This window comes from Saimiri boliviensis, chromosome 5 (assembly GCF_048565385.1).
Source record: "Saimiri boliviensis isolate mSaiBol1 chromosome 5, mSaiBol1.pri, whole genome shotgun sequence".
Classification (NCBI taxonomy): domain Eukaryota; kingdom Metazoa; phylum Chordata; class Mammalia; order Primates; family Cebidae; genus Saimiri; species Saimiri boliviensis.
In genome coordinates, this window is record NC_133453.1 from 8,286,061 (window position 1) to 8,308,312 (window position 22,252).

General features: G+C 47.9%; 1 protein-coding gene across 1 annotated transcript in view; it reads right to left on the reverse strand.

The window, feature by feature from the left end:
- SAG (S-antigen visual arrestin) overlaps positions 1–14,679 on the reverse strand; it is a 42,402-nt gene extending 27,723 nt beyond the window's left edge. Inside the window, exons 1-5 of the mRNA XM_039469905.1 lie at positions 14,473–14,679; positions 12,539–12,642; positions 6,467–6,527; positions 2,905–2,949; positions 709–902 (exon numbers count right to left, since the gene is read on the reverse strand). Of these exons, the coding sequence (XP_039325839.1) occupies positions 709–902; positions 2,905–2,949; positions 6,467–6,527; positions 12,539–12,613 (375 nt within the window). The 5' untranslated portion in view covers positions 12,614–12,642; positions 14,473–14,679. The remainder of the gene's footprint in view (positions 1–708; positions 903–2,904; positions 2,950–6,466; positions 6,528–12,538; positions 12,643–14,472) is intronic.
- Between the last annotated feature and the right edge of the window lie 7,573 nt (positions 14,680–22,252).

Consider the following 22,252-nt stretch of genomic DNA (forward strand, 5'->3'; position numbering starts at 1 on the left):
GTGAAACCATATGGTATTTGTCTTTTTGTGTCTGGGTCCTTTCATGTAGTATAATGTATTCAAGGTTCATCCCTGGTGTAGCACATGGCTCATTCCTTTTTAAGGCTGAACCATGTAACTTTGGAAGTGTACATGCTGTTAAGACAAATAAACATGCTTGTAAAGGGGATGGTAGCTTCTCCAACTGAGCTCACACCCAAGACTTCAGAGAGTTTGCACACTGGCACCGTTGGTAGCCAGGTCTCAATGGATGAGACGGGCCTCCAGAGGGATGAAGGGGTGTATCTCCTGTGATGCCCCCAAGCTGTGGGCAAGGAAAAAGGTGGTGCTTTACTTCACTAAGCTCTCCTGTCTCGTAAGGGACCCTTTCCTGCTTGGAACTCCCCAGGCCAGCGAGAGGCACTTCTGTGAGCTTTCCTTTTAGAGCTTAGCAAGCAAAGGAGTAACACGTGCTCATGTAATTAGGGGGTCGGGTCAAGGGAAATATGTAAACGGTAGGTTGAAAGGGTGTCTTCAAAGGCTGACAGGCTATTTTCAAGGACTTAAAAAAAGACAATCACAGACCATGCAATCTAGCATTTCTTTCAAGGGTGCAATTTCCAGGCCCGCAGACGTGACGTCCTTCCTCTGTTCCCTTCCCTTTGCCCCCATCCACATGATAAGGTGCTGGGGGTGAAGGAAGCAGGGCCGGGCCGGGGAGTCACCCACCGTGAGCAGAAAGGGGTACGTGTTGCTCCCCAGCTTTTTCAGCAGGCTCTCTTGCAGTTTTGTGGGGGTGCTCGCAGCCCCCACGGGAGGGTACACCTGGACCCGGGAGAAGTACAGGTCCCTGCGGAAGGACAGGCCGATCACGTCAATGTCCTCCTGGCCATAGCGGAAGGCGCAGGTCAGAGTGACGTACACTGCAAAGGAGATGAAGGCAGGATCGGTCTTCGCCCCTCGGCCTGCCACCCACTACCACCGATGGAGTGGGCAGCGGGCATGGGTCTGCAACCTTTAGCATCTGGAGGGGACAGGGGATGGGACTGGAGAGAACCCTGCCACCCAAGTACTCCACACTGCTCTGGAGAACCAGCCCCTTCGTGAGGGTTCACTGCTCTCACGGGGGATCCTGGAGGACTGGGAGGCATCTTCCTCCCAATGGCATTGCGTTGCCAGGATGGTGTGAATCTGCAGACAGAGGTCACGGCCCCCTCCGTCCTGCCCACCCCCTTCATTCCCTAGCTCTGTGGCCTCAGAGGCTTTGAGATGGCTCTGGCTTCTCAGGTTCCGGAGGGCAGGGTGTCTGGATGAGTGAAGGAAGAAGCTAAGACGCAGAGGGAAACAGTGCCGGGCAGCAAAGCAGATGTGTGCCAGAGTCAATCGTGGGCTGAGCGAGGAGCCAGAAAGGCTCACAGGCCACGTGGGGAGGTGAAATCCAAGTTGAGAAGGCTCGAGTTTCAGCCTCCTTCTCACACTGCTCTGAAATGTACTGAGCATTCTCCAAATCCCCACTTCTGAAAATTCCACTTGCGGAATAGACTTAAAGGGCATGCCTAATGGACCAAAAGAATTGTATGGAAGCTCTAGCCAGGCGTCGTGGCTCACACCTACAATCCCAGCACTTTGGTGGACCACAAGGTCAAGAGATCGAGACCATCCTGGCTACCATAGTGAAACACCATCTCTACTAAAAACACAAAAATTAGCTGGGCGTGGTGGCGCACACTTGTAATCCCAGCTACTCAGGAGACTGAGGCAGGAGAATCGCTAGAGCCCGGGGGGCAGAGGTTGCAGTGAGCCGAGATCACACCACTGCACCCCAACATGGGCAACAGAGTGAGACTCGATCTCAAAAAAAAAAAAAAAAAAAGAATTGTATGGGAGTTCACTACACCTTCTAAAAAAGACACAAAGTGTGTATTTTTCAAATATAACACATCAGAAGTGGCCCCTCCAAGTGAGTGGTAGCCGCTGGTTGAGAATTTTGCCTGTCAGCCCCAAAAGTAACTGCCCCTTGCCGCTGACTCAGAAGAAACACTGCCCACTCACTGGCCCCTCATTCAAGGTCAGGGTGAAGAAGGTGCCAGAGACAACCTGGGTTGACAGCTGTCCTGTGCAGTGGCTTTCCCTGAGAACAGGCACCCTTCTCTGGTCAAGGGCATGAGCTTTTGGGGCTCAAACCAGACACCTCCTGGTCCAGAGAGGAGCAGGGCACCCAGGAGGAAGGTGGAGAGGACAGAGGGGCTGTTTGGGGCCCCATTTTGGCCATGCCCCTCCGTGCTGACGGCCCCACAGCGGACATATTCCAGTGGCACATCCGAAGTTCTAAACAATTCCTTCACGTTGCCAGTAGCAACACACAAAAAGGCATATTTAGAATGGAACTGAGTCAGTGACATTATCACAAGGGTAGTTGGAATCTGTTCTAATTTGGTTTACGCAACTGTTATTAGTAACAAATTACTTACCACACACATCAAAACTGCCAGAAAGCTTCAAGGGCGCCGTGACACTGGTTCATTCCTTCTGGGTCTTACTCCCCCTGCCTCCCAGCAGGCATCATTTCCCCCTTTTTGGATAAAACCACCTAGGTGCCCCCCTGAGTTTACCCCTAGCACGAACGTCCATGACACAGGGGCGAGCACACAGGGATGGAGCCACAGATCTGGGCTCCGTCTACCATCTACTTATCTGCCACCCTGGACAGTGACTTTGCTGAGCCAGTGAGCTCTGGTGTCAACAGGACCTAGGTGGAGTGAATTAGGCAGGAATGTGGGTCAACGGGCCTGACACTGGTTCCACGTGCAGGAGCACTGCCTCTGCCTTCCCGTCTCCTTCCATGTAAATGCTCCTTCTCAGAGTCACCCAGAGAGCAGCCCACTCCAGCCAGAACCCAGCCTGAGGCAAGGGGTTTTATCTCACCTTTCTTTCCCTTCAGGAGATCAGGATCCACCAACACAACACCATCTAAGGCAAAGAGGGAGAGAGCAGTGATGGTGAAGAAGATCAAAGAAACCAGACGCCTACTTTAAAAACTATGTATGTTTTTTTTTTTTTGAGACGGAGTTTTTGCTCTTGTTACCCAGGCTGGAGTGCAATGGCGCGATCTCGGCTCACCGCAACCTCCGCCTCCTGGGTTCAAGCAATTCTCCTGCCTCAGCCTCCGGAGCAGCTGGGATTACAGGCACGTGCCACCACGCCCAGCTGATTTTTGTATTTTTAGTAGAGACGGGGTTTCACCATGTTGACCAGGATGGTCTCGATCTCTCGACCTCGTGATCCACCCGCCTCGGCCTCCCAAAGTGCTGGGATTACAGGCTTGAGCCACCGCGCCCGGCCTATGTATGTTTTTAATTGCACATGTAATTCATGTTCATTATAAGAAAGAAAGAAAAGTTAAGCAAAGAGAAAACAAAGTCATCCAGACTCCTACTACCTAAAATACCCATTGTGAAGATCTTGGTGCAGACTTTTTTTTCCAGACCAGGTGTGGTGGCTCATGCCTGTAATCCCAGCACTTCGGGAGGCCAAGGCAGGAGGATTGCTCAAACCCAGGAGTTCGAGACCAGCCTAAGCAACATAGTGAGATCCTTGTCTCTACAAAAAGTTTTTAAAAAATAAGCCAACAGCCTTGGTAACAAAATGAGACCCTGTGTCTAAAAAATAAAAAAAATTAGCTGGGCATGGTGGTGAATGTCTTTAGTTCTAACTAGGCTGAGGCAGGAGGATCCCTTGAACCAGGGAAGTCAAGGCTGCAGTAAGCCGTCATCATGCCACTTCACTCAAGCCTGGGCAATAGAGTCAGAACTTTTCTCAAAACATACTAAGAAGAAAAAAGAAAAAAAGTTAGTAAGGCATGGGCCAGGCGTGGTGGTGCACACCTGTGGTCCCAGCTACCTGAGAGGCTGAGGCACGGGGATTTCTTGAACCTGTGAGATTGAGGCTGCAGTCAGCTGTGACTATGCCACTGCACTCCAGCCTAGGTGACAGAGTGAGACACTGCCCTGCACGCGCCCCCCCCAATTTTTTTTCCAAACATATATAACTTAAAACATTATAAACATATATAACTTAAAACATTATAAACACATATAACTTAAACATTATAAACATTATATATAAACATATATAACTTTAAACATTATAAACATATATAACTTAAAACCTTATAAACATACATAACTTAAAACATTATAAACATAATAAAAACATTACATGAATGCTTTTACTAAGTAGAAAAAAGAGACCCCACTGCACATACTGTTCAGTTAAGTGTTTTACTCACTCAGTTCTACGTTGCAAACGTCTATTCATACATACGTACATCTATACACACATGTATACATATATATGCACATACAGAGAAAACGTGCTCATGATTTTAATAGCTACATATTACTCCATTGAATAGATGCACCATCAATTATTGAATCACTTCCCATTGTGAGGGTATCAAGGTTGTTTCCAGTGTTTCCCATTATAATTAATATTGTGATAAGCATCCTTATATATACTTTATCTCTCTCCATGATTTAAAAAAAAAAAATTATAGAATTGGATTTGGCTTTTGATAACATGCTGCCAAATAACCTTCCAGAAAGTGTTTTGCCAAGGAACATTTTCATATCCAGTATCTGAAACTGCCAGTTTTTCTACAGTCTTTAAAAACCCTTTTGTGTTGAAATGATTACAGATTCACAGGAAGCTGCAAAGATAGTACCGAGACGCCCCTCGTATCCTTCATGCAGTTTCTCCCAATGGTTCCATCTGCCATAATTATAGTACGATATCAAAACTAGGAAGCTGACGTGGGACTTTCTGAGGGACATTTTTGTTCTTTCCGGTTTGGAGCTACCACAAATGAAGCTGCAGTGAACAATGACGTATAGGTTTTTGTGAGGACACCAGTTTTCATTTCTCTAAGTGCCCAGGATGCAGCTGTCAGGTCATATGGTAAGTATATGTTTCATGTTTTAAGAAACTGCTGCTGGGTGCAGTGGCTCACGCCTGTAATCTCAGCACTTTGAGAGCTGAGGCAGGCAGATCACTTGCGCTCAGGAGTTCGAGACCAGCCTGGGTAACATGGTGAAACCCCAATTCTACAAAAAATACAAAAAGTAGCCAGGCGTGGTGGCACATGCCTGAAGTCTCAGCTACTTAGGAGGCCGTGGTGGGAGGATCGCTTGAGCCCAGGAGGCGGAGGTTGCAGTGAGCCAAGATCGTGCCACTACATTGAAAGGAATGGCAAAAAACTGCAATTACTTTTGCATCAGTCTAAAATATTTTTTTTTTTTTTTGAGACGGAGTTTTCGCTCTTGTTACCCAGGCTGGAGTGCAATGGCGCGATCTCGGCTCACCACAACCTCCGCCTCCTGGGTTCAGGCAATTCTCCTGCCTCAGCCTCCTGAGTAGCTGGGATTACAGGCACGCACCACCATGCCCAGCTAATTTTTTTTTTTTTTGTTTTTGTTTTTGTTTTTTTTTAGTAGAGACGGGGTTTCACCATGTTGACCAGGATGGTCTAGATCTCTCGACCTCGTGATCCACCCGCCTCGGCCTCCCAAAGTGCTGGGATTACAGGCTTGAGCCACCGCGCCCGGCCCAGTCTAAAATATTGTAGCCATTTTGGCAGGTGTATGATACACTCTCACTGTAGCTTTAATCCGTATTTCCCTATTGGCTAATGATGCCAAACAGTTTCCACGGGCTTGCTTGTCTCCTGTGCACCTTCGCTTCCTGTCTTTTGCCCATTTTCTCCTAGCACCTTACGTTTTGTACTGTTAAGTTCTGAGCACTCTTCATATATTCCAGACATGAGTCCTTTGTCTCTTCACACTCTTGAAAATTGTTTCCAGCTGGATGTGGTGGCTCGCGCCTATAATCCCAGCACTTTGGGAGGCCGAGGCAGGTGAACCACCTGAGGTTAGGAGTTCAAGACCAGCCTGACCAACATGGTAAAACCCCATCTCTACTAAAAATACAAAATTAGCTGGCATGATGGCACATGCCTGTAGTCCCAGCTACTTGGGAGGCTGAGGCAGGAGACTCACTTGAACCCAGGAGGTAGAGGTTGCAGCGAGCTGAGATCGCGCCACTGCACTCCAGACTGGGCAACAAGAACGAAATTCCATCTCAAAAATTAAAGTAAAAATAAGGAGGCTGAGGCAGGAGAATTGCCTGAGCCCAGGAGGCGGAGGTTGCGGTGAGCCGAGATCGTGCCATTGCACTCCAGCCTGGGTAACAAGAGCGAAACTCCGTCCCCCAAAAAAAAAAAAAAAAGTAAAAATAAATAAAATTGTTTCCAATCAGCCAGTGGTGCCTCACTGATGTTTGAATTTGCATTTCTTTAATTAGATTAATAGCAAAGCTGATTTTTTTTTTTTTACTCCTCCACCTCCCCTCCCGATTTTTAAAAATACAAAGTGAGCAGTCATCTGATGACTTAAAGGAAAAACAGCATTACGGTTTTCTCCAATCAACTTACCCACAGGCTGGACTTTGCTGATGTGGTCTATGTAGTCTCTCTTCCCTAGGTAGATGGTCACCTGGAAGAAGAACAGGTGTGGGGCTAAGAGCCAAAGAATGCTAAGCTAAGGGAGCCATGATAAAAACCAGCAGCAACTGCGTCTTCTCATTCATCTTGAAAAGAGGAGGCTTTGCAGTCGCCCCGGCTCGGCTGTGGGCAGAGACAACAGATTTCAGGCAACGCGTGTTCTGTCCTCAGTTCTCATCTATCTGCTCAAAGGAATTCTTCCTACCCCTTTAGATGGTCGGGGCTCCCTGTTCTCACCTTTCTCTCATCAAGCCCAGGTTGGATATCAGCCAGCTAAACTTGCTGAATTACCTTTTAATACTTAAGTGGAAAATTATGTAAATGAGACTTTTGCCATCCATTTGCTGTTAAATCTTTTATTTCCAGCTGTGGAATGAAAGGTATCCCCTCTTTGCTACAAGAACTTCTGGACAGGCTGTGCGTGGTGACTCACGCCTGTAATCCCAGCACTTTGGGAGGCTGAGGTGGGTGGATCACCTGAGGTCAGGAGTTCGAGGCCATCCTGGCCAACACGACAAAACCCTGTCTCTACTAAAAACACAAACATTAGCCAGGCATGACGGCGCACGCCTGTAATCCCAGCTACTCCAAAGACTAAGGCAGGAAATCGCTTGAGCCTGGGAGGTGGACGTTGCAGTGAGCAGAGATTGTGCCACCGAACTCCAGCCTGGGTGACAGAGTCAGACTCTGTCTCAAAACAACAACAACAACAAAGAACTTATGAGAGAGCAGGATCGGGTTCCCCGGCCCTCAGCACTTTAATGGTAGTCAGCTGGGGTCTTCTGCACATCTTTAAGCATCTATTACAGAGTCTAGGGCACACAAAGATTCAGTGTTTGCCAAGTGCATCAATGAATGACAGCACATCCTTTGGCTGGCCCCCTTCTTCAAATGCATATTTTGAATTCCAGGAACTGCCTAAGTCATTTCTGTTGGCATTAAGTCCTCTCTAGACTGCCCCCTTCCACCCATATCAGATGCCCTGAAGTGTAGTCCTGTGCCCTCTAGGTTACTTGCATGATTAATGCTGAAGTGACTTCAAGCAAATACCACTGGAACCCTGGTTTACAGAAAAGATTCCATGGGAAATTTTATACTTCCAGCACTAAGCCAGGCTTCCAGACCTCACTAGCCTGGGTGGTGTGGAAGCCTGGCATATGAGAGGAGAGAGCTGACCAGGGCACACACTGCTACCTGCTGGTTCCTGCGGTGAGTCCCAGCTTCCTAAACACTGTGGGCGTCTTGGCCTCGCCCTCAAGATCCACCCTTGGGGGTTGACCAGGGTGTGTTGCCCTAGTAGATTCCCTGGCCTTCTGGCTTCTGGGTAAGGTGGGCCAGATGTTTGTCTCCACCTTGCCTGGATGGTGGCCAGGCCTGGGGCTGGCACAGCCCTCTACTGGGGACCACAGTTCCTGGCAGGTAGCCCTGAGGGCCTCGGAGTTCTGATATTTGTGCCATCCCTCATCTCTTAAGCCCAGGGAGGTACCAGTGCCCAGCTGCTTCTCAATGCTGTGTGACATATTAAACTAACTCTTTGTTATGATCTCTCTCTCTTTTTTTTTTTTTTTTTTTTGAGACAAGGTCTCATTCCGTCACCCAGCCTGGTGTGCAGTGGCACTATCGTGGCTCACCACAACCTTTGTGTGCCAGGATCAAGTTATTCCCCCCACCACAGCCTCCCAGATGCATGCCACCAAGCCCAGCTAAATTTTTTGTATTTTTTTGTAGAGATGGGGTCTCCCCATGTTGCCCAGGCTGGTCTCAAACTCCTGGGCTCAAGCAATCCACCCACCTTGGCCTTCCAAAGTGCTGGGATTACAGGCATGAGCCATTGCACCTGGCTATTTCTTGTGATTTCTTTCACACATGCCTACACCTCAGCAAACAACCCCTTTTAAAAACTCTCCTCTGGTCAGGTACAATGGCTCATGCTTGTAATCCCAGTACTGAGAGACCAAGGTGGGAAGGATTGCCTGAAGTCAGGAGTTCAAGCCTGGGCAACAAAGTGATGCCCCCTCCTCTGCCACTTGCCATCTCTACAAAAAAAGTTTTTAAAAAATTAGCTTGGCGGCCAGGCGAGGTGGCTCAAGCCTGTAATTCCAGCACTTTGGGAGGCCGAGGCAGGTGGATCATGAGGTCGAGAGATCGAGACCATTCTGGTCAACATGGTGAAACCCCGTCTCTACTAAAAATACAAAAAACTAGCTGGGCATGGTGGTACGTGCCTGTAATCCCAGCTACTCAGGAGGCTGAGGCAGGAGAATTGCCTGAACCCAGGAGGCGGAGGTTTCGGTGAGCCGAGATCGCGCCATTGCACTCCAGCCTGGGTAACAAGATCAAAACTCCGTCTCAAAAAAAAAAAAAAAAAATTAGCTTGGCAAGGTGGTGCCTGCTTGTAGCCCCAACTACTTTGGAGGCTGAGGAAGGAGGATCACTTGAGCCTAGGAGGCTGAAACTGTAGTGAGCTACGATTGTACCATTGCACTCCAACCCTGCTCTCCCACAAAGAGGGTAAAGAGACCTTCACTGGTTTCCAGAGTAAGACCCTGTCTCAAATTTTAAAAACCCATGGAAGACAGTGTGGTGATTCCTCAAGGTCCTAGAAATAGAAATTCCATTTGACCCAGCAATCCCATTACTGGGTATATATCCAAAGGATTATAAATCGTTCTACTATAAGGACACATGCACACGAATGTTCATTGCAGCACAGTTTACAATAGCAAAGACCTGGAACCAACCCAAATGCCCATCGATAATAGACTGGACAGGGAAAATGTGGCACATATACACCACGGAATGCTATGCAGACATAAAAATTGATGAGTTCGTGTCCTTTGTAGGGACATGGATGAACCTGGAAACCATCATTCTCAGCAAACTGACACAAGAACAGAAAATCAAACACCGCATGTTCTCACTCATGAGCAGGTGTTGAACAATGAGAACACATGGACACAGGGAGGGGAACATCACACACTGGAGTCTGTCGGGGGGAAAACAGAGGAGGGACAGCGGGGGGTGGGGAGTTGGGGAGAGAGAGCGTGGGGAGAAATGTCAGATATAGGTGATGGGGAGGAAGGCAGCAAATGACGCTGCCATGTGTGTACCTATGCAACAATCTTGTATGTTCTTCACATGTACCCCAAAACCTAAAATGCAATTTTAAAAAGTGATACTTATTTTTTAAAAATCCCATATATATATATATATATATATATATCCTCAAATCTACCTATTTACAGGCTGCCTTGCCGGAATCATGACTGATATACTGCTATTCTGCTGCTCAGTGTCTACTGGCAGCTCGCTCCTTCCCTGCGGAATAAACTCCAGTGCCTTGTGCGTGGCCACGCTGAGAGCATCCTCCCTAACAGCTCCGCTCTTCCTGGCCACTGGCCACAGCAGCTCTGCCACAGCTCCTCGAAACACCACAGATTTGTGCCTCTGTTCCTATTGTTTCCACTGTAAGGAAGGCCATTCTGCTGCACTTTCTCCGGGGTGGAGTCCTATCCACGCTTCAGAGGACACCTCAGGGTCCCCATCTCTCCCTTTGCCCCACACCCCCCGGGAGCAGGTGCCTGCGGCCCCACTGCAGCCTGCACCACACCGTGTTCCGGGTGCTCTCGCCGGAGCCAGTCTCCTCTGCTAGACTTGGCCTGTCGATTTCATCCCACACATGGTTCTAGAGGCCCCAGCAGCTGCTGGCTGCTGAAAATAAAAACCCAAGAACACATCCCATTGCTCCCCAGGGTCCCTGCTCTTTGGTTGGGAGCCCAACAAGTAAACAGGCAATTATGCCCCTGGGATAAATGCCAGGGCAAAGGCTGATGGGGAGGAAGCCCCAGGGGAGGGCAAGGAGAGAGGGAAGGCTCTGGCTTTCAGAGGGGCTCTATCCAGTGGACAAATGGCATGGCCAGGGGACAGGGGACGGGGAGGGCATGCGCTGTGAGCAAAATGTATACAAAGCCCAGGGCCCGAGAATGCTTCTAGAACTGCCAGTAGCTTCGCCTGCAGGTGAATGGCCACAGAATGGGGATGCAGGCTGCTGCTGAAATGGTCTCATAGGACCTGACCCTAAAGAACCTCAGAAGACCGTGAAGTGTTTTAAGCAGGATGAAAGACTTGAATTAAACAGTATTTAGAGGCGCTAAATAGAGAAATAGCTTTTGGAAGAATTAAATGGCATTTAGGGTGCTTATCATGTATCAGGGGCCAAGCTAAGCACGTTGACCACATGGTTTCATTTAATCCTCACAGCAACTCAATGAGATAGGAATTGAGCCCATTTTATAGAAGGGAGCACTGAGATTTAGCACAGTGGGGAACTGATTGGCAAGGGGAAAGCCAGTTAGGCAGCCCGACTGTGAGGACTTAAGGACTGAAGAGTGGATGGAAGAGAAGAGGGTAGGTGAAGAGAGGAAAGTTTCCTTCTCTTTCAAAAGGTTTGGCTGCAAGGGAAGGAGAGCTAGAAACGATATAGGGTCAAGGGCAGGTGGTGGTTGTTTTTTATTTATTTATTTATTTATTTATTTATTTTTTGAGACGGAGTTTCGCTCGTTACCCAGGCTGGAGTGCAATGGCGCGATCTCGGCTCACCGCAACCTCCGCCTCCTGGGTTCAGGCAATTCTCCTGCCTCAGCCTCCTGAGTAGCTGGGATTACAGGCACGTGCCACCACGCCCAGCTAATTTTTTGTATTTTTAGTAGAGACGGGGTTTCACCAGGTTGACCAGGATGGTCTCGATCTCTCGACCTCGTGATCCACCCGCCTCGGCCTCCCAAAGTGCTGGGATTACAGGCTTGAGCCACCGCGCCCGGTGGTGGTTGTTTTTAAGATGAATGAAATCCATAGTTTTTTTTTGTTGTTGTTGTTGGGGTTTTTTTTGTTTGTTTGTTTGTTTGTTTTTTTTAGAGAGAGAGCGTGATCCACCCACCTCAGCTTCCCAAAGTGCTGGGATTACAGGCTTGAGCCACCGCGCCCGGCCTCTTCTTACTTTTTAAAAGTGGCTACTAGAAAATTTAAAATTACATCTGTGGCTTGCACTGGACAGCGCTGAGCTATACCTAAGAAGCTATTGAGTGGAGCTATCCACAGAGGCTGGAGGGTAGACCCTTTCCCATGCCAGGAAGTTCATGGGCATATCTGGAGCATCTAATATGCCCCTGAAGAGTGGTGGAAAGAGGGCAGATGGGGGCACGCTCCCTTTTCCAGTGGCCCCACAGGCCCCACTGAGGTTTGAGAGCTCTGTGTTGGGGCAGGTGCACAAAGAAGGAGTCACATTGATCAGTGTCTGGTTTTACCCAGGCAGGTGACACAATAGATAGTTGAAAGGCCAGGGGCATCACAGGTACTGACAAAATAGTGTTTAAATAGTAAGTCAAGGGTTCTAGGCCAGCTAGGAAAAGAAGCAGAGGTGGGGGTGACAGTGTGGGGATTGAGCGATTGGGAGAAAATTGAGGGTCACAAGACTAACATCTTGATGAGACTGAAGAGAAGCCGCATTTCTGCAGTTCATTCATTCATTTATATCTCATTGATCTTCCATCTTAGACAGAGATGGAAAATAGACACAAAGCTTCCCTGCCCCTCATAGGGTTTGCTTGTTTTTTTCTTGGAGACATAGTCTCCCTCTGTTACCCAGGCTGGAGTGCAGTGGCATGATCTGGGCTGGGCTCGTTGCAACCTCTACCTCCTGGGTTCAAGTAATTCTCATGCCTCAGCCTCCCAAGTCTGGGATTACAGGCACCCACTACCACACCCAGCTAATTTTTGTATTTTTAGCAGAGAGGGTTTTGCCATGTTGGCCAGGCTGGTCTCAAACTCCTGGCCTCAAGTGATTCACGGGCCTCAGCCTTCTAAAGTGCTGGGATTACAGGTATGAGCCACCACGCCCTGGCCCTCAAAGGGTTTTGATGTTGATCCTGACTACACTGTACTTGAAAAAGCTCCATTTTTTTAAACAATAATTTCTATCAAATCACTCACTTCTGTACCACTTACCGATTTGTCCCGGGAGATCTTCTTGAAGATAACTTGGTTCGGTTCGGACTTGCTGGTCTTCCCGCTGGCTGCCATGTTAATCTGTGCCTGGCAACTTCTACCACCTTAGTATGTTCGTCAGGTGTTAGAGGGCTGGGGAAAGGCAAGACAATCATGAATATCAAGTCAAGAACATCCTGGATAGAAGACCTACTCACGAGATGCTGTGCATCTTCACTGGACACTCCCTTCCACCTGCATCAACATGGTCTTTGCTTAGTTTGCATTTTACCTGGCATGCTTTGGGTGTTTTTAATATTTTCTTTCTTTTCTTTTCTTTTCTTTTTTTTTTTTTGAGATGGAGTTTCGCTCTTGTTACCCAGGCTGGAGTGCAATGGCGTGATCTCAGCTCACCGCAACCTCCGCCTCCTGGGTTCAGGCAATTCTCCTGCCTCAGCCTCCTGAGTAGCTGGGATTACGGGCACGCACCACCATGCCCAGCTAATTTTTTGTATTTTTAGTAGAGACGGGGTTTCACCATGTTGACCAGGATGGTCTTGATCTCTTGACCTTGTGATCCACCCGCCTCGGCCTCCCAAAGTGCTGGGATTACAGGCGTGAGCCACCGCGCCCGGCCCTGATATTTTCTTTTCTTTTTTCTTTCTTTTTTTTTTTTGAGACAGAGTCTCAGGCTCCATCACCCAGGCTGGAGTGCAATGGTGCAATCTCGGTTCACTGCAACCTCCATCTCCCAGGTTCAAGCAATTCTCCAGCCTCAGCCTCCCAAGTAGCTGGGATTGTAGGTGCCCACCACCACATCCAGCTATTTTATTTTTATTTTTATTTTTTATTTTTAGTAGAGACAGTGTTTTGCCATGTTGGCCAGGCTGGTCTTGAACTCCTGACCTCAGGTGATCCACCTGAAGCAGGTGTATCACCTGAGGTCAGGAGTGAGCCACTGCACCCAGTTGAATATTTTATTGTTTCGGTAAGCATCGAACATTTCTCAGTAAACCTCACCAAGGAGTCCAGCTGGATCCCTATGAGGTTTTCCTTTCTAACAAACCTTTGACGTTATCACACTAGTGCCAGGTTGAATTTAAAGTTCTATCATGACAGTGTCTTATGACAAATAAATCAAAAAAATTCCTGAAAATCACAACATAACCACTTCACAAATACTGTTTCCAAAAATATACTAATGGTCAGGTACTGTGGCTTACACCAGTAATCTCAATTCTTTAGGAGGCTGAAGCAAGAGGATCATTTGAAGCCAGGAGCGGAGACTGGCCTGGGTGACATAGCAAGATCCTGTCTTTTTTCTTTATTTAAAAAAAGATCCTACCTTTAAAAAAAAAAAAAAAGAATATATTAAAATTCCAAAAGTTCTATTTAGCAATTCATACTAAGAGACAGCCTTTTCTTGTTATCCGTTTTACCTCTGTTTTACAATTAAGAGGCCATCTTAGTGGTCTGGAATTAAACATACTCTGAGGCTTTTTTTTTAAGATACAGGATCTTGTTCTGTTGCCCAGGCTGGAGTGCAATGCCACAATCGTAGCTCACAGCAGCCTCAAACTCCTGGGCTCAAGTAATCCTCCTGCCTCAGCCTACTGAGTAGCTAGGACTACAGGTGTGTGCCACCATGCCTAGTTAACTTATTTTTGTTATTTTTTTTGGAGGGGGGAGAGACTGGGTCTGACTGTATTGCTCAAGTTGGTCTCGAATTCCTGGCCTCAAGCAATCCTCCATCCTCAGCCTCCTGAGTCGCTGGGACTATAGGCATGAGCCACTGCCCCCAACTCACTCCGAGTCTCCTTAATTAGCAGTCTTATGGAAACCACACAGAAAAAGTGAAGCTGGGACACACTGTCTGCATGAAAACACCCATCCTAGCTCTTCCCCACACCTGCCCCAGGTTTCTGAGAAGGTTTTGGCCTGTGGTGGTCACATACCTTGTGATTTGTCACCAACCAGGTGGGAAGGGCCAGGTGGCAAGGAGAGGGTCTCTATGCCCTGAGATGATGAACAGCCAGCCCCTGTTCTGAGCAAGCTGGTACCGTCTCACCAGATGAGCCGGCAGAGGCCCTGCTGAGACCCCTGGGCTACATATGTGGGGAATTTGTAGGGGATCTAGCGAGGATGCCCAGCACCCAGGTCTCAATGTCTAAAAGCCAAATCCCACTTAAGGAGCAGAGTTGGATTAGTGCTGAGACGGTGAACTGGTAGTTTCAGCAGTTCTGGGCATTAGGCAACACCCTCCGCCCCAGTCTCCAGACAGAGGGTCTCACATATGTATGAGTCACCCAGCTCACTTGGGGAAGGTTGGTGGGAGGGCCAACAGCTAAATGAAAGCTACTTTTTCTTCTAAACCTCTTTGGATTCTGGAAATAGACTGATAATCCCTTCACTCCCGGGCTTTGCCAGGACAGGAAGAGATTTGATTAAACTCAGCAGGCAGCTAATGCGACCTTGTGGGTGGGGACTAAACAAAAAGGTCAAGGATAAATGTCAACCTCAAGATGAACCTGGTGTTATGCAGGCCAGCAGGATCTGTCCCTGTCCTCCAGCCAGTCCTGCCCCTGCCGACTGATGGCTCAGGAGTCCTGCTGATCCCCTCAGTGGCCCTGGAACCTGTCTGCGTCCTCCATCCCCAGCACTGCCTTTGCTTCCCCAGACCGTAGTGATTCCTCACTGTCTAACTACATCTATTTCTTTCTTTCTTTCTCTCTCTCTCTCTCTCTCTCTCTCTCTCTCTCTCTCTCTCGAATCTCCGGCCTCAGCCTCTGAGTAACTGGGATTATAGGTGCACGCCACCATGCCTGGCTAATTTTGTATTTTTAGTAGCGAAGGGGTTTCACTATGTTGGTCAGGCTAGTCTTGAACTCCTGACCTCAGGTGATCTGCCTGCCTTGGCTTCCCAAAGTGCTGGGATTACAGGCATGAGCCACCACATCCGGCCGACTACATCTATTTCTACTCTCCAAGCCCTTTTCCACATAGAGGCAGAGAGGCCTTCCGAGTCCTGACCCATCACCTCTTGCTTAAATCACTCATTGCTCTTAGAATGCAGGCAGAAAGCTTGCAATCTCTGGAACCTCTGCCCGCCTTCCCTTCCACGTCGTCTGCCATGCTTGCTCCTTCCCACTGTTCTTTTTGCCTGGAACAAGCATCTTCTCTCTCCACCTTGTTGATCCTTCTTGGCCTTTCAGATTTTGACTAGGAATCACTTCCTCAGGGGAGGTATCCCCAGCCTCCAGGACCAGATTGGAGGCACACCTGCACTTCACTCTTTTATTTATTTATTTATTTTTGAGACAGAGTCTCACTCTGTTGCCTGGGCTGGAGTGCAGTGGTGTGATCTCGGCTCACTGCAGCCTCCGCCTCCCGGGTTCAAGTGATCCTCCTGCCTCAGCCTCCCGAGTAGCTGGGATTATAGTTGTGCACCACCACGCCCAGCTAATTTTTGTATTTTTTTTTTTTTTTTTTTTTTTTTGAGACAGAGTTTCGATCTTGTTACCCAGGCTGGAGTGCAATGGCGCGATCTCGGCTCACTGCAACCTCCGCCTCCTGGGTTCAAGCAATTCTCCTGCCTCAGCCTCCTGAGTAGCTGGGATTACAGGCACGCACCACCATGCCCAGCTAATTTTTAGTATTTTTAGTAGAGACGGGGTTTCACCATGTTGACCAGGATGGTCTCGATCTCTCGACCTCGTGATCCACCCGCCTCGGCCTCCCAAAGTGCTGGGATTACAGGCTTGAGCCACCGCGCCCGGCAATTTTTGTATTTTTGATAGAGATGGGGTTTCATCATGCTGGCCAAGTTGGTCTTGAACTCCTGGCCTCCAAAGTGCTGGGATTGCAGGCATGAGCTACTGTGCCTGGCCTGTAGAATTCTTCTAGTCTTTCCTCCCTCACCAGATTCTAGGCTCCAGGAGGGCAGGGCCTGTGCCTTTTCATTTCTCTCACTTCTGTCTTCATAGTGCCTAGGACAATGCCTGCTCCCAAGAACACTCAGGGAATGCATGGAGGGCACTCTGCGACCAATAACACACTTACATGGGGGACTTGAGCTGGGAATGAAACAAGGATACGCGGAAAGCCCGTTCTGAGGTTTGGGGCACCCATCCAAACACTCCAGCGGCTTCCCATCTAAGTCTGGACAATGCTTGCCAGGTCCGGCGTGCTGTGGCGCTCCCTCCCCTGTTACCTCCGGCTTTGTTTCTCACCGCTCTCTCCCTCTCCCACTTGGCTTCAGAGTACTGAGTCTGTTTCCTTTTCTTTTAGAGACAGGGTCTCACTCTGTCACCCCAGCTGAAGTGCAGTGGTGCAATCATAGCTCACTGCAGCCTTGAACTCCTGGGCTCCAGCGCTCCTTCCACCTAAGCCTCTCAAGTAGCTAGGACTACAGGCACATGCCACCACACCTGGCTAATTCTTTAAATCTTTTGTAGAGATGGGGTCTTGCTGTGTTGCCCAGGCTGGTCTCAAACTCCTGACCTCAACTGATCCTCTCACCTGAATCTTCTAAAGCGTTGGGGTTACAGACATGAGCCACGACCCCTCGCCTGCTTTTCTGCAAACCTGCCTCTAGGCCTTTCCTCCTGCTGCTTCCTCTCCAGGAACACTTCCCACAGCCAGCCACAAGGCTCACTCCTTTGAGTCTTTACTTCAATGTCACCCCATCCTTAGCATACTCGATTGTTGGCCTCATCATACCTAAACTGCAAAACCCCGATTTTAAAACACAATGATTTTTCATTGGTGCCACAGCCATTAGGTGAAGAGTTGATGGGAAAATGACTGTAGGACTGAAGCGATGCCACGTGGATTGCGGTGTCTTTCCAAGGCGCATGGCGGGTGCCATGGTCAATCTTAGCATTGCCGGTGGTCTCAGCCACACGTGATGTGTCCCCTTGGGTTAACCTGAATCCATGAGCCTTTACACATCACTTCTAGTTTATCGGAAATACAAGGAACCAGCTACATGACACAAGAGAGCTGCCGGAGAAATCCAGCAAACAATGCCAGAGAAATGGGGTTTACTAGATTCAAAGACACGATGGCACTCGACACCCAGATGTCACGTGCAGCCCCAGATTGAATACACAACTAGCCAAAAAGTACGTGTGGGACATGTTGGGTTCATTGGGAATATCTGACTATGGTGAGATGACTGGAGTGGAAAGGTAAGAGATTGGGACTGATCCCACCAAGGCTGCAGAATGGTGCGCGTAGCACGTCCGCGCTTTGCAAACACACAGATACTATGCATTTGTGTATACCTACATACATGTACATTCATACACACGTGCACATACACACAAGCATATTTATACACATACGTGCTATACCTATGCCTCCTCTGCAAGAATACACCTTAAGCTAACACTGGTGGTCTCTGTGTGGTGGAAATGGTAGGTTTTGCTTAAATTTTCTTGTCTTCAAATTTTTTACATTTTCTCCTACAATCATTTACTGCTCCTATAATAGAAAGGTTAAAATACAAAACCGTATTATATACTATAAGCGAGATGTAGAGGCACATGCCTGTAATCCCAGCACTCTGGAAGGCTGAGGCGGGAGGATGGCTTGAGCCTGGGAGGTTGAGGCTGTAGTGAGACGTGATCACGCCACTGTATTCCAGCCTGGGCAACAGAGCAAGACCTTGTCTCAAAAAATTATAACACTAATAAATAAAGCCAGGCACAGTGGCACACTCCTGTAATCTGAGCACTTTGAGGGGCCAAGGCAGGAGGATCGCTTGAGCCCAGGAGTTTGAGACCAGCCTGGGCAACATAGTGAGACCCCATCTCTATAAAAAGTAAACAAAAATAGCCAAGCGTGGTGGTAAGTGCCTGTTGGTCCAGCTACTTAGGAGGATTGTTTGTGCCTGGGATGTTGAAGCTGTACCAGTGATCACATCACGGTATTCCAGCCTGGGCAACAGAGTGAGACCCTGTCTCAAACACAGTTGTTGTGGCTGGGCGTGGTGGCTCACGCCTGTAATCCCAGCACTTCGGGAGGTTGAAGCAGGCAGATCACCTGATCTCAGGAGTTCAAGATCAGCCTGGCCAACATGGCAAAACCCCATTTCTACTAAAAATACAAAAATTTGCCTGGCATGGTGGCATGCATCTGTAATTCCAGCTACTCTGGAGGCTGAGGCAGGAGAATCACTTGAACCCGGGAAGTGGAGGATGCAGTGTGCCAGATGACGCCACTGCACTCCAGCCTGGGCAACAAGAGCAAAATTTTGTATATATATATAAAAAAAAATCGTTGCCGGGCGCAGTGGCTCACGCCTGTAATCCCAACACTTTGGGAGGCTGAGGCAGGCGGATCACCTGAGGTCAGGAGTTTGAGACCAGCCTGACCAATATGGTGAAACCCTGTCTTTAAAAAAAAAAAAAAAATTGTTGTAAGTTTAAAAGACTATCTAACTATTCCCTTAAAAATGCAAAGAGACGCCAGGCATGGTGGCTCACACCTGTAATCTCAGCACTTTGGGAGGCAAAGATGGGCGGATCCCCTGCGGTCAGGAGTCCGAGGCCATCCTGGCCAACATGGTGAAACCCCGTCTCTACTGAAATTACAAAAAAAATTAGCTGGGCGTGGTGGCCCATGTGATCCCATCTACTTGGAAGGCTGAGGCAGAAGAATCGCTTTAACTCCGGAGGTGGAGGTTGAAGTGAGCCGAGATTGTGCCACTGCACTCAAGCCTGGGCAACAGAACCAGACTCCATTTCGAAAAAACAAAAACAAAAACAAAAAAAACAAAGAGGGGAAAAATGACCAGGGTGCTTCTTTCAGTGTCCCCATCAGAGGTTGCCCGGAGCTGAGGCTGTGGGACGCAGGCCCAGTTTGGAGCTGTGAGTGCTTCCGGATCCCCCCATTCTCCTGCTGCATTGTTCCCGGCTGTGGAAGGGCACAGATGGGCAGATCTTACTCACCGCCCCGCCAGTGTCTTGCAGGTGGAAAAATTTGGGTGGACTGGATGACAGATCTCACTCTTTTTGGAAATGTCATTCCCTGCTCTTGGTCTGTGATGATTTTTTTCTCTTCTTGGTAGGGAAATGAGAAAAATAAGGACAGTCTTGTGAGTTTTTTTCTGGGAGCAAAATTTATTTAATATAAAGGACTGTACTTTTAAAATTATCAGCTTCTTAATTTTTTAGTATTAAAATATCTTTCTTCAGTCAGGCCTGGTGGCTCATGCCTGTAATTCCAGCACTTTGGGAGGCCGAGGTGGGCAGATCACTTGAGGTCAGGAGTTCGAGACCAGCCTGGCCAACATGGTGAAACCCCTTCTCTATGAAAAATAAAAAAATTAGCCAGGTATGGTGGTGGGCACCTATAATCCCAGCTACTTGGGAGGCTGAGGCAAAGAATCATTTGAACCCGGGAAGCAGAGGTTGCAGTGAGCCGAGACGGCACTCAAGCCTGGATGACAGAGTGAGACTGTCTCAAAAAAAACCCAAAGAGTCCTTTTTGCGCCTCTACCTTTATTGAGATATATATATGAAAGGTATGAAATGGGTGAATTTTGAAATATAGACATAGATGAGTGCAGGCAGATATATAGAGAGGTAAAAAATATATATTTTATAACCAACAAAATTCATCCATTTTGAGTGTACAGCTTGATGAGTTTGGGTCATCGTATACTTTGTGTAACCACCGCTGTGATAAAGACACAGAACATTCCACCACTCCCCAAAGTTCCCTGTCCCCATCTCCATCAACTCCTCCATCCACCCTCCCACCCCAGGCAATCACAGATCTGCCTCTGTCATTAGCGCTGCATTTTCTACGGTCTCCTTATGACATTTTAAAGCACAGAAAAGTTAGAATACCTATATAATAAACACCCAAACAGTCAACTTCAAGATTTGACAATTAACATTTTGCTGCCTGCACTCCTCCGTGTCTACCGCTACTGTTTTTTTCCTTTTTAACCATTTGACCGTACATGCAGACATCATGACACTTTACCTACAGTTCAGAATGCAGCTGCTAAGCATAAGGACATAAATGTCCTTTCTTTTTATGAAATAACAATCAAGAGTGTATGACAGTTTAGAAGAAAGTCCTTACTTGGCAAAAATTAAAAATTGGCAATCTTCCCCTAGATTTATTTTTGAGAATTACTGGTCTACGAATTCTCAAAGCCTGGACACCAGTGGCTAGAGCATGCTTGTTTCTCTGGAGTTGGCCTCCAGTGAGACGAGGCTACGAACCTGTGTTTCATCTGCAAACACTAAACACAGCAGCCTGCTTGCGGGGCAGGGGAGGTGGGGCAGGGTGGAAACATCTAGCTAAGAGGCTTATGGGCTTTGGGGTGGGCTCGTCTTATGGTCATCTTAAGGGTTTACTGGGGCACATGCATGAGGAAGATGGGTACACTCTGCGAAATATCGGCTACAAAATGAAAACCTTGTGTCCTCATTGCCTTAATTTTACTGAAGCAGAGAACACCTGGGCAGTTTCAGGTATTTATAGAGTGCCTGGGAACCGGAGCTTTTAAAAGTCACCTGAATTCCAACCTGTTATCTCCTAAACTTAGTCAATCAGTTTAAAGAACACAGGGCTGTTTTGGGTTGGGCTAGTATCTGAAATCAGAAAGGCAATCCCGTGGGCTCTCAAGGTCATGAGAGGCCTTTAAAAAATCACTTTGTTCCCATTCCATCCCTTACTTTAATCTCCTTTGTTAACATCCCCAATAAGTTATTGAATGCTTCCAAATTTGGGGAAATCACTACCTTGCTGTATATCCATTTTTCTTTTCTTTTCTTTTTTTTTTTTTTTTGAGGTGGAGTCTTGCTCTGTCACCCAGGCTGGAGTGCAGTGGTGCAATCTCGGCTCACTGCAACCTCTGCCTCCCCGGTTCAAGCAATTCTCCTGCCTCAGCCTCCCAAGTAACTGAGACGACAGGCATGTGCCACCGCGCCTGGCTAATTTTTTTAAAATATAATTTTTAGTAGAGACAGGGTTTCACCATATTGGCCAGGCTGGTTTCAAACTCCTTACCTTGTGATCTGCCTGTCTTGGACTCCCAAAGTGCTGGGATTACCGGCGTGAACCACTGAGCCCGGCCCCATCTTTTATTCAAATAGTACAAAGAGTGAAAAAAACTATTATTTACTAATTATTAGTAATTACTAGTATTATTTACTAATACTAAACTATTAGTATAAAGAGTGAAAGATTATGTTAGGATGGAATTGGCTTGCCTTCTGCTTCTCTCCATTGCTCGAAGTCAATTTCTTACACATGTAAATCCTTCCATGATTAGCCTTGCAGGCACTGGAACCCTCTCACCACCTTGGGGTCCCACCCCTAGACAGACTTCCAATGTCTGTCTGGAGGCACCATGCTGAAAACGGTAGCTGGTGTTCCAGGCTCCTGTGTAATAGAAGCATGCTGTACAAACAGACCCAGATAGAGTCCTGGGTTCCTGGCCTACTGATGAATCCACTGTGACCTTGAGAAATAGCATGGCCTATGTCCTTTATCCATCTGTCTAAGGGGACCCCACAGCCCGCCTTGTCTTGCAAGGTGGAAAGATTCATGGAATGTGCAGATGATCTTAAGAAGGTCAAGTCTTGTGCAGGATGGGGACAGAAGCTCCTGGTCAAGATTTTCTCTTGCCCTCTCCAGCGCTCAGTGAGGCTGACATCTATCTTGTGTGCGTCTTCACCCTCTGGTCGTGCCACCTGGGACCCACCACTAAAG